The sequence below is a fragment of the Atractosteus spatula genome, chromosome 1 (genome assembly GCF_055471065.1).
Source record: "Atractosteus spatula isolate fAtrSpa1 chromosome 1, fAtrSpa1.hap1, whole genome shotgun sequence".
NCBI lineage: Eukaryota > Metazoa > Chordata > Actinopteri > Semionotiformes > Lepisosteidae > Atractosteus > Atractosteus spatula.
Window position 1 is genome coordinate 34,947,678 of NC_142706.1, and position 13,756 is coordinate 34,961,433.

The 13,756-nt window shown below is 36.3% G+C and overlaps 1 protein-coding gene across 1 annotated transcript in view; it reads right to left on the bottom strand.

Annotated features, from left to right (window-relative positions):
• The window catches only part of cc2d2a (coiled-coil and C2 domain containing 2A), a 35,583-nt gene extending 22,375 nt beyond the window's left edge, over positions 1 to 13,208 (bottom strand). The window contains exons 1-14 of the mRNA XM_088923701.1: positions 13,091 to 13,208; positions 12,263 to 12,344; positions 11,557 to 11,613; positions 10,853 to 10,933; positions 10,308 to 10,383; positions 10,078 to 10,128; positions 9,611 to 9,702; positions 9,176 to 9,277; positions 8,675 to 8,773; positions 7,451 to 7,657; positions 6,113 to 6,272; positions 3,332 to 3,468; positions 1,651 to 1,782; positions 15 to 224 (exon numbers count right to left, since the gene is read on the bottom strand). Of these exons, the coding sequence (XP_088779827.1) occupies positions 15 to 224; positions 1,651 to 1,782; positions 3,332 to 3,468; positions 6,113 to 6,272; positions 7,451 to 7,657; positions 8,675 to 8,773; positions 9,176 to 9,277; positions 9,611 to 9,702; positions 10,078 to 10,128; positions 10,308 to 10,383; positions 10,853 to 10,933; positions 11,557 to 11,613; positions 12,263 to 12,344; positions 13,091 to 13,104 (1,500 nt within the window). The 5' untranslated portion in view covers positions 13,105 to 13,208. The remainder of the gene's footprint in view (positions 1 to 14; positions 225 to 1,650; positions 1,783 to 3,331; positions 3,469 to 6,112; positions 6,273 to 7,450; positions 7,658 to 8,674; positions 8,774 to 9,175; positions 9,278 to 9,610; positions 9,703 to 10,077; positions 10,129 to 10,307; positions 10,384 to 10,852; positions 10,934 to 11,556; positions 11,614 to 12,262; positions 12,345 to 13,090) is intronic.
• Between the last annotated feature and the right edge of the window lie 548 nt (positions 13,209 to 13,756).

The following is a 13,756-nucleotide window of genomic DNA, read 5'->3' on the forward strand; positions in this document are numbered from 1 at the left end:
AGAAGAACACAGACCTTGTCAGTGAGAAGGCCAGTCAGATTCTTCTGCTGCCATGTCAAGTGCTGGTCATACATTTGGGCCAATCTGGCAGCCAGCACATGCTCTCGGCTGAAGAGGGGGTGGTGAGTGAAAATTAAGCCAGAGACGTCAATATCCAGCTGAAAGTCCCCTTGAGGATCTCCTGCCTCTGGGATATATCGGCTCGTGTACTTGGACTTTGCTGGCTTTAAGGTAAACACACCAAAGTCTGGAATTACTACAACGACAATCAATCTTTCAGTTGAAGGAAATCTTTCACTCTACTTCGCACTTATTCTGCAAGAGAGAAATGAGATATTTAAAAAGCCAAATTCCAATTTCTAGGTAATGATTGTGAGTAAACTGTATTAGATCAAATAGTATGTTAGAAAACATAAAAATACTTTTAGTTTTTTTTAAAGATTTCATCCAAATATAAAAATGGATTACAGCAAAATAAATGTTTGAGGACTGAAAAACAAATTTTAACAGACAAATTATGCCATTTAAATGCAAAACAATCATTCTTTGCTGGGAAAAGTCATTAGGTGTAGCCTTCTTAAGTCTCTTTATTTTGACATTTCAGAATGTAATCAAAATCAAAGCAACAGCATTGTCTAACTTAAAAAAACGGCAGAAACGTTTGGCTATGTTTCTCCAAGATGCTCACCAAACTTTGTTTAAAATGAAACCTTTCAATCTTGAAAGTAAACAAAATAAATTTAAATTAGCATCAGTCCCTTGTTTTATTCCTGCACATGTGTATGCAGCAAAATCAAGCTCTGTTGGTTACAAAAAGAATGTCTTATAAAAAAGAAATATACTGAAGATTAAAAGACTCTACTATGAAAATACATTTCACCAATAAAAAGAGTACGCAAGTTATAATCGATGTACCCATTTCAAACACAGTAGGAACAAATTCACACACGGCTGTAAACTAGAATTCAGTTTAAGTAAAATTCACAGAGTAGGTCTGATTACCTAAAATATTATAAATGTTATAACTTCTCACAGAAATATTATAACCTGTTATAACTAGATATAGCAGCAAGTCTAATATTAACCAAACTCTAATTGTTTCTTGGTAGAATTTAGTTCTTCCAGATTCACTGTCAGAAAATAAAGAACCAATTTAGCTCTAGAGCAAAAAACAAAAATTCAGCCAGTTAATGTTTTTAATCTAGCCTACTACTTACCATCAAAATACATTTGGTTTTATGTCATGTTAACGTAATGGAATACATTTTGTGAATGTTTTTTTCTCTTATGAAGATATTTAATTCAAAGGCCATGTTTAATATATTTCTCATTTTAGGTCTACATACTGTACACTATGAACTGCAGTTCCATTTTTTGCAAACCATTTTTTTGCATAGTATTTTTTTTAAATACTCAATCACTTTTTAATGATTTTAATGATTAAAGGCTATTGATTGGCCAAATGATCTACCGCAACCATAACATTCCCTTAAGTAGCCATGCTAGTAAACAATAAAACGTTCTCAGAGAAATTTCCCAAGTCAACCTCCTCTGCTACTTCAAAATCAGAAAAGGCTACAGTGAAATTGCAGACAGTAAAGGTTGCTGCAACTGGAGGATCCCCATAGCAAAGATATTAAAAAGCCATACCTTCCTGTACAGTGTTTCAAGAGCTGGATCTAGATCTTCTTCTAGAGAAAATACTGGAGGCCTTGTGGAGGATTCCTTGATGGGGTTTGGCAAAGCTATTATTCTCCCATCATCTCCAAACCACTTTTTACCCTGAAAGGATAAAGCAGGACAAAATTAAAACCTTGAATCTAAAAATAAATCACTGGATAAAAAAACTTTTTAAGTCTTATGACAGAACTCTCTCAACACGTGTTCACCGTTTCATACCCAGCAAAGCCTGGATTTTGGGTTTCTTTGTGCACTACTGGTTTATTCTCAGTCCTAAAGCTCAGTATTGTTTTTTAACACTTTTTTTAAGTTTAGTTCTACCTAATAGTGTTATAAAAACACTAACACTAAAAAGCAGTTCCTATCCATTAAGATTGGTGAGCTCAGGTATTAAGAAGGAAACAAAAACAAATTCTTATGATTCAGTGACTTGAGGAAATTTCATCCAAATAGTTACACACTTAGTCATTAGACAAGTCAAATAGTTCAGATTTCTTCATGAGTAGCATTCTGTGTTTTTGGTGTTCATTTTGCAATAGTGTAATTTAAATAGCAATAAAATATTTTTGGTTCTTCACTAGATTTAATAATTAATCCACTATCCTACTGATATGGGATATTTTTCAGTGTTATTAACCATAATTATTTTAAATATCACAGATATGATTACTCTGCGCTACATACATCTCTCTCCAGTTGAAAATAATACTGTCAGACATCTAATTTAAAAACTGGCAAAAATAAATGGGCAACCATAAGAAAACATATGCGTTGGTAAACTGTATGACTGAAATACAAGTTAACAGGCTCAGAGATTAGTGATTAGCATCATCTATAAGATCTGTTTGAGGTATTGAGGAGGCAAAACAGTCAAGCCTGTGATGTGAAGTGAACAGCAGTTCACCTTGTTTCAGAATTCTCTTACCAGTTTTAGTTATTTTTAACTGGAAACCGGAGCATGGTAAAGTCACATTTTTGAGATGCCATATGATAAAAAATAAACACTGAAAACATGTTTCAGAAACGTTGCACAAAGATTAATTTCAGACAGTAGCAAGAAGAAAATGCCTGATTTTTTTAGCAAAGGATAAGATAGATAAGTTCACTTTATTGGCCATATACAATTTCTTGTATTAGGAATTTGTCTTTTCGCATACCCCAACTTGCTCTCCATGAGACACACAGACAGGGAGAGAAGCTTGGGGTCAGAGCACAGGGTCAGCCATTTACAGTATATGGCGCCCCTGGAGCAGTTGGGGTTAAGGGCCTTGTTCAGGGGCCCAATGGAGTAGGATTCCTCTGCCAGCTGCAGGATACAAACCGGCAACCTTCCAGCCACAGGCGCAGATCCTTAGCCACAGAACCACTGCACCGCCCAATAACATTAGTAATTAAGCATGATGAAACAGTATGTGGCACAGCTCAGAGAAGCAGAGGTAAAGAAATGTATAAGAAAATAATTGATCAAGATAGCTCTCCACAATTAACTATGTGCAATTCTCGTCTCCATTTCTAATTTAATCATAGTATTAATATATCACAATTAATATGTCAAAACGTTGTCTTATGTGAATGTGAATCTTAGTGTTGTAATATTCCTTTAACCCTAGGCAGTGAAGTGGCAAATGAAAAAAAAAACAGAGAAAGATACCTCCTCCTGCTGCAATATTCTGTTCTCCAGGATGTTCTCATTGGTCACAGAAACCTGAGGTCTCTCTCCCACATACAGCCCTTCATCCTCCAGATAGCGAGGCTTCATGTTCTCAGACATCTTGGTAGAGGCTGGCACTGAGGAAGATATTCAAATGATCAATTACCAGTTGTCAGATAATGAAATCCCCACTCTTGGCCACCTTATTACTGTATATTTGCCACTTCAGTAATATTAAAATAAAAACTTTTTTTGACAGATGGTCAAATTCAGATTCCAGAAACATTAAACAAATGTATTAATGATGATTTAGAATATGTTTACACGAATTCAACCCTGCACTAAATTTAAATGTTTTTAATATTTAAAATAAAAGACAGAATTATACACTCAATGAGATAAAAATAAACAATGTTCTTGTATACACATAGAATTTTTTATTTAAATTCCACAACTTTAACAGGTAAGCCAGACAACAAGCATAACTTTGACTTCACATAACAGCTGTGTGCTTCCTCATTGTGTATCTTCTATGTACAGCCTGAAATAATTTCTGCTGCATCTGTAGTTCTGCATTACATAATTTTTGCAATGCTCTTTGCATACATTACAGTTTAAAGTACTGTATAGTGTGTTATAATACTTGTGCAATGTAATTTAGTGTTTTTACAGTACAGGAATACTAATTAATCATTATCATTATTGAATGTTCCATATAAAAGTGTGTTCCAACTTGCATAAGTAAGGCCACAGGACCTGATAACATCTGTCCCAGAGTTTTGTGGGCTTGTGCTGATCAGCTGAGCGGAGTGCTCCAGCAACTGTTCAACCTGAGCCTGCGCTCGAAGAGAGTCCCTGTGCTCTGGAAGACATCATGCCTGGTCCCGGTACCAAAGAAAGGGCACCCCTCTGTCCTCAATGACTATAGACCAGTTGCGCTGACTTCTCACGTCATGAAGACACTGGAGAGACTGGTCTTGTCCCACCTGAGACCACTGGCCAGTTCATCACTGGACACCCAACAGTTCGCCTACCAGCCCAGTGTTGGTGTGGAAGATGCAATCATCTACATGCTGCAAAGGGCCTACTCACACCTGGACAAGGCTGGCAACACTGTGAGGATTACGTTTTTCGATTTCTCCAGTGCCTTCAATACTATCCAGCCCTTACTGCTAGGGAGGAAGCTGGAGGAGATGCGAGTCGGTGCCTCCATGATATCATGGATCACTGACTATCTGACAGGCAAGACTATCTGTGAGACTTCAGAACTATGTGTCTGAACAGGTAGTGAGTAACACAGGGGCTCCTCAGGGGACAGTTCTTTCTCCATTCCTCTTCACCCTCTGTAGTGAGCAGCCAGCTCACTCTGCAACTCACAACTGGCAACCCACTGCAACTAAGCAGTTGTGAGCCTGGTCAGTACCTGGATGGGAGACCTCCTGGGAAAAGGTTGCTGCTGGAAGGAGTGTTAGTGGGGTCAGCAGGGGGCACTCACCCTGCAGTCCATGTGGGTCCTAATGCCCCAGTATAGTGACGGGGACACTATACTGTGAACAGTATACCTACTCCTGTCTACATCCATGGGAGTGGCGTGGAGATAGTGGACTCATACAAGTACCTGGGAGTGCACATCAACGATAGACTAGTATAGTCTAAGAACACTGAGGCCATCAACAAGAAGGGTCAGAGCCGACTTTACTTTTTGAGGAGGCTCAGGTCCTTTAATGTATGTAGTAGGATGCTACAGTACATATGTTCTATCAGTCGGTTGTGGCGAGCACCATTTTCTACGCGGTGGTATGCTGGGGCCCTGGGATTAGAGTAGGGGATGCTAACAGGCTGAACAAGCTCATCAGAAGAGCAAGCTCTGTCATTGGGTCTGACCTGGACCCCCTGGAGGTAGTGGCTGGGAGGAGAATGGTGTCCAAACTAGAGGCCATCATGGACAACATCTCCCATCCCCTCTATGGCATGCTTGTGAAAATGAAGAGCAAGTTCAGCAATAGGCTGATCCAACCACAGTGCGACAGGGAGCGCTACAGGAGGTAATTCTTGCCTTCTGCCATATGACTGTACAACACATCCACTTTGTGTCTGGGCAGGGGCAACATTGACATTGACGTGTTTTTGGACTAAACAGTAAACTCTCACAACCTCTTACAAATGTTTTTGTGCAATATATGCCAGGGACTTGTGCAATACACTTATATTTATATTTATGTTTATATTTATATTGTGCAATACAACTTTTTGTGTACTGTTCTGGTTTGTTCTTTATATATTCTGGACTGTGAGTAACTCTTCTTAGTGCACTTCTCACAGACTGTACTGATTGTATTGTATGCATTGTTTTGTATGTATTGTATTATTGTAGCATTTCATTACACTGTGCTGTGTTGACGTGTTAAGCTGCTGTTGCACTGCAATTTCCCTCACGGGATCAATAAAGTATCTACCTATAAATTTTAGCAAATAAATTTGTTTAGAACTTAACCCTTACGTGGGTTGGAGAGTTCCTGTAATCAATAATAATAAATCTAGGCATAGATGATACACTTCGTCTGCTGTATGGCAGATGTTTACAGTAACATAGTGCACTCTCCTGAAAGTGATATAGACTCTAGCTGGATTGAACCAGAAATTTTCTCAGATTGTTGAGGACGATTTTGTCATTTATAGTGGTGAGTAAAAGGCTGGATAGAAATCATTTTACAGTAAATTATTTAATCATAAGTAGACTACAACAACCAATGAAGATCTACAAAATAGTGTCTGAAATACCTGAAAGAAGGCTTGGTGTGAAAAGCAGCTTACTCTCCTTCTGAAGGCGGCTGTTGTAGCTCTCATACTGTGCAGCCTTCACTTCCAGGAAATCTAGTGCTGTTTGATCAATTATGAATAGGTCCTCTTCCTGTTCTCTTACAAGGGGTTCATCCTCTTCCTGCAGAAAAGAAGGGGTGTTGGTGTAAGCAGTTAATAATAAAGGACTATTACTACCATGGTTAAATCCTCTGCTTTGTGAGTGGCAGCTCACCATGATCTAATTACACACCCATGAAAGTTAAAGATAATTTTCTGTGTCAGGCCAAGGTTTGTACCTGTTTCATGAGTCTGTTTCACTCAGCTGTTACACATACTGGTGATGTACCCCAAAGCAGCCCCTCTTAAAACTTGTTAAACTTTCTATTGTATCTATAAGGATATTGCTCACTTTAATTTCAATGTATTGCTCCTTCATCTTTTGCTATTGAATTTGTTAGTCATCAATGAGAACGTTTTTTTACAGTAAGGTTTTACAATGAAAAGTCTGTTGGCTTACGGCACCTTCATCTGAAGGCATTTTCATTAAACACCTGCTGCCCACACGCCTTCACTCTGTCACTTCTGTGTTCCAAGTAGCTTATTACCAATAAATCACTACTTAGCAGTTCATGCATAACTAATAAGGCAGGAATGAAAGGACACTTGTGTCACAATCAAATAAGTTTATAAAAGTTTATAACTGTAAACTGTATTATTGTACAGATATCCTGAATACTGATAAATTGATATTTTTAGTCTCCCACTGAATATATTTTGGAACACCTCATAGAAAAATTGACAACATTGCCTGGAAATGAAATTTCAGGTAAACACTATAAGGTATTCTGGCTTTGAATATCAGATTAAGCAGCAAGTAATATTTCTGTTTTATTATTTTTCAGTGAGGTCTGTTGTTAGAACTGGTACAGATCGAGGGGGTCTCAAATGTTTTTTCCCATTTTCACATGTCACTAGCTCATTACCCACTCTTTACTTCCCACCAGTGTCTGTATCCTTAGGCCCTGTGTGGCAAGAGCCCTAAACCACTTATGAAAACACATAAATGCAATACAATTCATTTTAACATCAACAAAACCAACTTTTAAGCAGCTGATTTATCATTTTTATCGTCAAAGTCTGCAGAAATGAATAGTTTGTATATACACACCTTTGATAAAATCTAATGAATCCTCTGAAAACTGTATTATAGTATATAGCGTGGAAAACTTGACTTGTTTATGTGCTCTTTGTAATGCTTTTCAGTTTTATAAAACGGAGAAAGTCAGCTCAAGCAGCTACACAAAGCATCTTCATCACCTTCTCCTCAGCCTCCTCTTCCCCCTGCAGGTCCCTGCTCAGCCCAGTCTCGTCTTCCTCCTCCTCCTCTGCCTGTTCTTCCCCGCCTCTTTCCTCCACGGCTTGTCTCCTCTTTTCACCCTTCTCTTGGGCTTCCTGGGGTTCAGGATCAAAGGTGACGGTGAAAAAGTTGTAGGCTTCCTCCGCTGTAGGGAAACCAGTCTCCACCTGCGCAGGAGAGACAGGAAAATGAAGATGACATGATGGAAAGAAAATGCTATATATGCTTGGGCATTATTTTTGGTTAGTTCTGCTGACTTGAATTTAATTCCGATGTAGTCTGATAAAATTGGCAGACTACAGTAACCACTTGGTATAAAAGTGCAGTTTGCAGAAGTTTGCAAACATAAGCACGTGAAGCATACATAAGCATCGTGAACCTGGGGGGACACAAAGTGAATGGAGCTTTTTGTAACTGTGGTTCAGGTTGGAGGGAAATTAATTTTCTTGCATAACATAAAACCATTTAAAAAAAAAACTCATAAGACCACTTTTTCCATCTACAGTATGTTACTGTGCATATAAAAGTTACAGTATTTGTTGTGATACCAGATAGTAGATGCACTGTAGATGTGAAGAATTTTGTATTTTCAAGCGACTTTATTTGACATTTTTGGATTATCTTCTCCTCCTCTTAAACTATTTTATGTTGCAATGTTATAATTACTTATCACCTGACAGTACTAAAATTAAAAAAGCAACTTTCTACAATCAAGCCAAGGTAAAAATTTTGAGAAAAAACATGTTGGCTTCCTTTTTTAGATGCATTCTGTAGTTGACATTAATAAGAATAACATATATATATATAAATTAACAAATGCTTTAGAATCACAAACAGAAACCTAAGACTATTAGCAAAACCAAACGAACTTGGTTTTCTTGTAGTTCTTATAGGAGGATTTTCCACTCTGCAAAGAATGAAAAAACATCCTCTTAAAATACCTTTACTATTATTAAACCTTAAACTGTCACTGGCAGGTTTTTCACTTTGAAATCTTTATATTGGGTATATCTTTTCAAAACCATTACAGTAACATACTGTATCTGGCAAATAATATAAGAACATGAATAACACATACAGTATATACATACTCATTTCGGGAGTTGCATCGAGAGGAACAGCTGAATTGTAAAGAGATGTTAAAACAAAACTAAAAGAAAAACAAACTGAAAGAATACTGTTACCTGAGACCTCTGCTTGACTCTTTTCACATCTCGAAACTTTACTTTTGAACCAGCAGGAGATGCATCAGCTCCGTTTATCTTGAATTCTTGGTCATCTACCTGTATATTAGCAATTTCCAGATTTCAAATAAAAAAAACAAGAGCACAAACAAAGATGTTTACAGCATAATGAAATGCCTCTGCATTCATTTATATAAAGCATGCCTGTGTAACAGTAGAATTCATCAGGCCCCCAATGTATTTTTATATTCCTAGGGAAAGAAACAGAACTGTAATAGCTTATTTGAATAAGAAAAAAACAGAAATGTAGAACCTGTCAACTTTCAACTTAGCACAAAAAACATATCTACTGTACTTATTTTACTGAGGAAGATCATATATCCGTCGTATATCCTGCATTTCATTTCATTTTCAATTGGAGAGAAAATTTAATAGGATTCCATATGGTAAAGGTTAGACCAGATTTGCTCATTACTCATAACTTGTATCACAATAATTCACCTGTTTGTCAAATCTAGTGACTGTCTCTCTGTCTCTCAGGCTCCTCAGGCGACCTGTAGGCTCAAAAGTGTCTTCCTGCTGCAGAATGCTTTCTGCTTTGGACTAATGAAAAACATAACCAATACAGAATTTTATTTTTCTAAAAATAAAGATTAATATTTTTTCTTCCTTTCTGTTTTTGCGCACAGCAATTTATTATAGAAAGAAGAAAAATAAATCAAATAAAAAATTGTTTTACATTTTAGCTGATGTAAGTTTCTTCTGTATGAATATTCTACACAGATAATCAAAATATCATAAATTCAGTGTCTGTAAACCACTAGTGTCTTTTCAGTGACTTTGACACATTAAGCAAAGTTTTTTTACACTTCACATTATTTTTTCCTCTCAAAATGTTTCCTTTGGGGGGTGAATAATCAGTAATGGTTTTATTACCCTGGCAGCTTTCAGTTTCTCTCTCATGCGTTCTCTCATTGAGAATTCTGCATAGCTGGTACTTGGTGTAGACACAGGATGGGGAGACAAATCTTAGAAAAAATGTAAATAAAAAACTTTGTAAGAATTCAGACTTGTGATGGCTCAACGTTATATTTTATAACTTTCAAAAAATGTCTGAGGTACTACATCTTTTAAAAATGATACTGTATATATTACATTTTGTCTCATAAGAAACTTATTGGTTATTGGTTAGTAAGTGTTTTACTGTACCTTACAAGGAGTTATATGATTAAAAAGTTTAAAATTAAGAGTTCGTTTTATTTATAAAATGTTATATACTTTCCCAGGTCTCTCATCTATTAAAAATGCTGCAAGACAATGAAGACTTCTCAATGCATATCCGGTGTTAATGCCATTTACTGTATACTCCATTCATAGTCTTCTGAAGTATAGAAAAATACTACCATGCCTTGCGTCTGTTGCTTGCTGTGATAGGCTCCCACTCCCCTGCAACCCTGTATTGGAAGAAGCAGTTAGAAAATGAAAGGAAAGATGGAAGGATGGAGAAACCAAAGTGCTGCACTGAAGACAATGTTATTCTGTTTGATGGGAAGCTGAAATAAATATGATGAAGACACTATACAAAACAAAAAAAACCCAAAATCTGATGTGAAAACTTTAAGTAAACACTTACTTCTCTGACCACGAACCGCAACACTTGGGTCTCTCACTGGCTCCTCAGAGATTATATCAGCTGTATCCTCCTGCAACTAAGAAAAAAGTCAGAAGACTTTACTTTTTAGATTTACTATCACTAAATAGGGTGTGGATTGAATATTATCTTCAAGGGAGTATGACAAAAAGCATTCAAAAATAGTGTTTCAAAATCCCTTTGTATTATAATGAACGTAAACATTAAATGTAATGCTCAAGTACACTCGAAGCTGTTCAATAAATTAGAGGTGCAAATGCTCAATTCAGAGTGACACCAGGAGATGAAAAATCTCATTTAGAAAAAAAAGAGAGCTTCAGATTACAAAAAAGTGTGAATAGACTTGTGCCATTTTTAAAAAATGTAATAAAACTTTCTTAAAGAAAGGAAAGTCAGTAAATGCTTGAATAACATCTACAATAACTTACACGGAAACTAGAATAAAAGTATTTTCTTTACTGAACACATCTGTATCACACATTTGAAATTATATACACTGTGTGATCTATTTAATGAAAAACACTTACTGGCTTTTTTCTCCTCTGTCTCTGTGCCTTCAAAGTTCTTTTTAAATTTTCCACTTGTGTTTCCTCATTGTCAACAATTTCCTGAGTTATTTCAAAAAAGAATATAGAAAGAATCTTTAAAAAGAATGTTGATAATTTTCAATCTTCCTGAAAATAAAGCCCAAACCACAGAGAATGTTGTCAAAAAGACAAATTATTTAAGATTGCTATCTTGCAGTGCACACATTAAATTCTGGGGAAATCATCAACCAACCTGTTATATTTATTTAAGACAGTTCATACGAATAGCTTTCACATGTCCATCAGAAGTTTTGACAGACTTGTGGATTTCTTTACACTATTTTACAGTTTTTCCTAAAATCACAACTGATTATTAATTGCCATGAACAATAGGTAATCCTGTACTTGCTCAGGTAAAACCATAGAGAACAAGCTCACACGTGCATTGAAGAAACAAAGGGATCACTCATATTAATGCTTTTTTTTTTTTACTTTGGAACTGCCTATTAGACTAAAAAAGCTACAGGAAAGTCAAATGAATTCAGTTAATACTAAGATACTGTAGTGCCGTTTAGCGTTGTCATCTTATCCGGAAGAGACAAGCAAAAAAAGTATAAGATAGTTTAAAGGACAGGTACAATCCATGTGCCTAATGAAATCTATAGAGACAGCATACCAAACTGAAAGGCTGAACAGACACCAACCTCTACAGTAGCCTGTTCAGTTTCCTTACTGATTTCCATTTCTGTGGTGACCAAAGCCTGGCAAGCAAAACAACACAGCATTTAATGGTGAAAAGGAGCTCTGAGGAGTAGGTTCCTCCCTCCTTTGGCTACAAACCTCATTTCCAGGGCCTGCTGAGTCTTGCACAGAGCTGCCTTGATAAAAATTATCTGACCTGCCCACATTCTAATGAGCCGGTCCTGAACACATTTTCGTTGTACTTTTCACCAAAAAGACTGGATTAATATAAATTTATAGTTAGATTTCTTTTCTTAATAAGATAAGAAGAAAGATACGTCTTGCATTTGTAGAACAAATGCTAATTTTTGGAAATGATGGGTGGAGTTGAGGAGCTTATTTAATGCCCACAGCAGTAACAGGGAAAATATGATCCTGCTAAGTGAAAAAAATTCAGATGTGCCATAATGAACATTATTGTTCCTTTATGTGATTCATAAGCTATGGGAAAATAACAGCAAAACCGTTTAATGTCAGAAAGCATCTGACTCCAGGAATAAATACAGAGACCTCTTGGGGAAGTTTGAAATCAGTGCATCAGTCAGTAAACATGCCTAGTATGAGCCATGTAAGTCCAGTTATCATTCTGCCTTTTTTCAAATTGACCGGCTACCCCCTCTGTATATTTTCATATTATTATCAGTTACAGTACTTCAATCATCATTTTACCTGTTTATCAATGTCATCTTTAACTCTTGTCAAAGATTCTTGAAGTGCCTTCCGCTTCTTTCTAATTTTCTCACGAAGATCACTGAAAGAGAATTGGGATACCAATTCAGTGATATCCAAATAAAACACTAATTTCAAACAATAATGATTCCTTACACTTATATAGCACATTTCGGGACACACCACTCAAAGCACTTTGAAGGTAATGGGGACTCCCCTCCACCACCGATGTGCAGCATCCACCAATTTAATGTTGTACCCTAATAGGTAGTCTTTACTAGCTTTTGTATTTCATAACTGGTTTTAACACCTTAAGGATGTGCTCAATATATAATATATATATAACTGTTTACTGCTTAATATATAACTGTTTGATGCTTTTAGATATCTTTGTCCTTAACATTAATGAGTTTGCATGTTCTCCTAATGATTGAGTGGGTTTTCACCAGTTACACTGAATTTGAAGGAGTCCACAGGGTTAACTTTGTCATTTAAAATCCTGAAACGCAGAGACAAATCTATCAATATGGCCAGTGAAACGTGAACTAGATGACATGAAAAGAAACTAAAGGGAAATGATTTTAAAACTTAGAATGGGGGGTACTTTTTTACACAAAGGATTGTGGATGTCTGGAATACGCTAATACTCTTTCTTCTTTCAAGAATCAGCTGGATGACACATTCAGCTCAATTAGATACTAGAAACAAAGTCAGGTCTATGGGCTAAATGGCTTCCATTCTCTTTCAAGCTTTTTTATGTTCTTATAATTATATGGCCCAGTTATTTAAAAAATGTTGACTGCCTCATCAACCAATAATTCCACCTACCTTGAAGAAGCCATGTCCTTATGAACAGGAGTTTGACATCACAAGAAAGGATGCCAATTAAAAGTCGACACTTCACAATTCTCCTTTCTATTGTTGGGTCCCGTCTCAGATTTCTGTAAAAAAAAACACTGAAGTAATTTAAGCAACTAATTATTGGTTACTCAAAATCTTTGTCCTGTAATAAAAGGCAAGAGTTGTTTCTTATGCCCTAAAGCTATGCAAAAGAAAAATACAACCTCGGGCAAACCTGTTGCATCATAATTACTATCTAATTGGTAGGTGTACTACTTATATAGAAGTGCTATAAACAGACAACAGTACATCAATGCGCTGTTGTAGTTAACAAAAAATAATTCACTTTAGTCGCAGATACAGTACGCACACAATTACACATTGAACAGAATACAGTTTAAGCAAAGTTATTTATGCAAATAAAAAAGTAAGCTAATATACTGTGTCTTGCATTGTTTAAATGCAATTTATCTATGCACATCTCATAAAACAAGCATAATACCGTTTGTGAAACAGTGAGTGTAACATTTTAAATAAAAGCAGTGCAAAGTCACATCTGGCATATCTTTCATTGTTCGATATTCAGACATATACCAGTATATTTTCTTTCGCTGTATACACCTTATCAACTGCCGCAGGCTGTAACACTAGTTC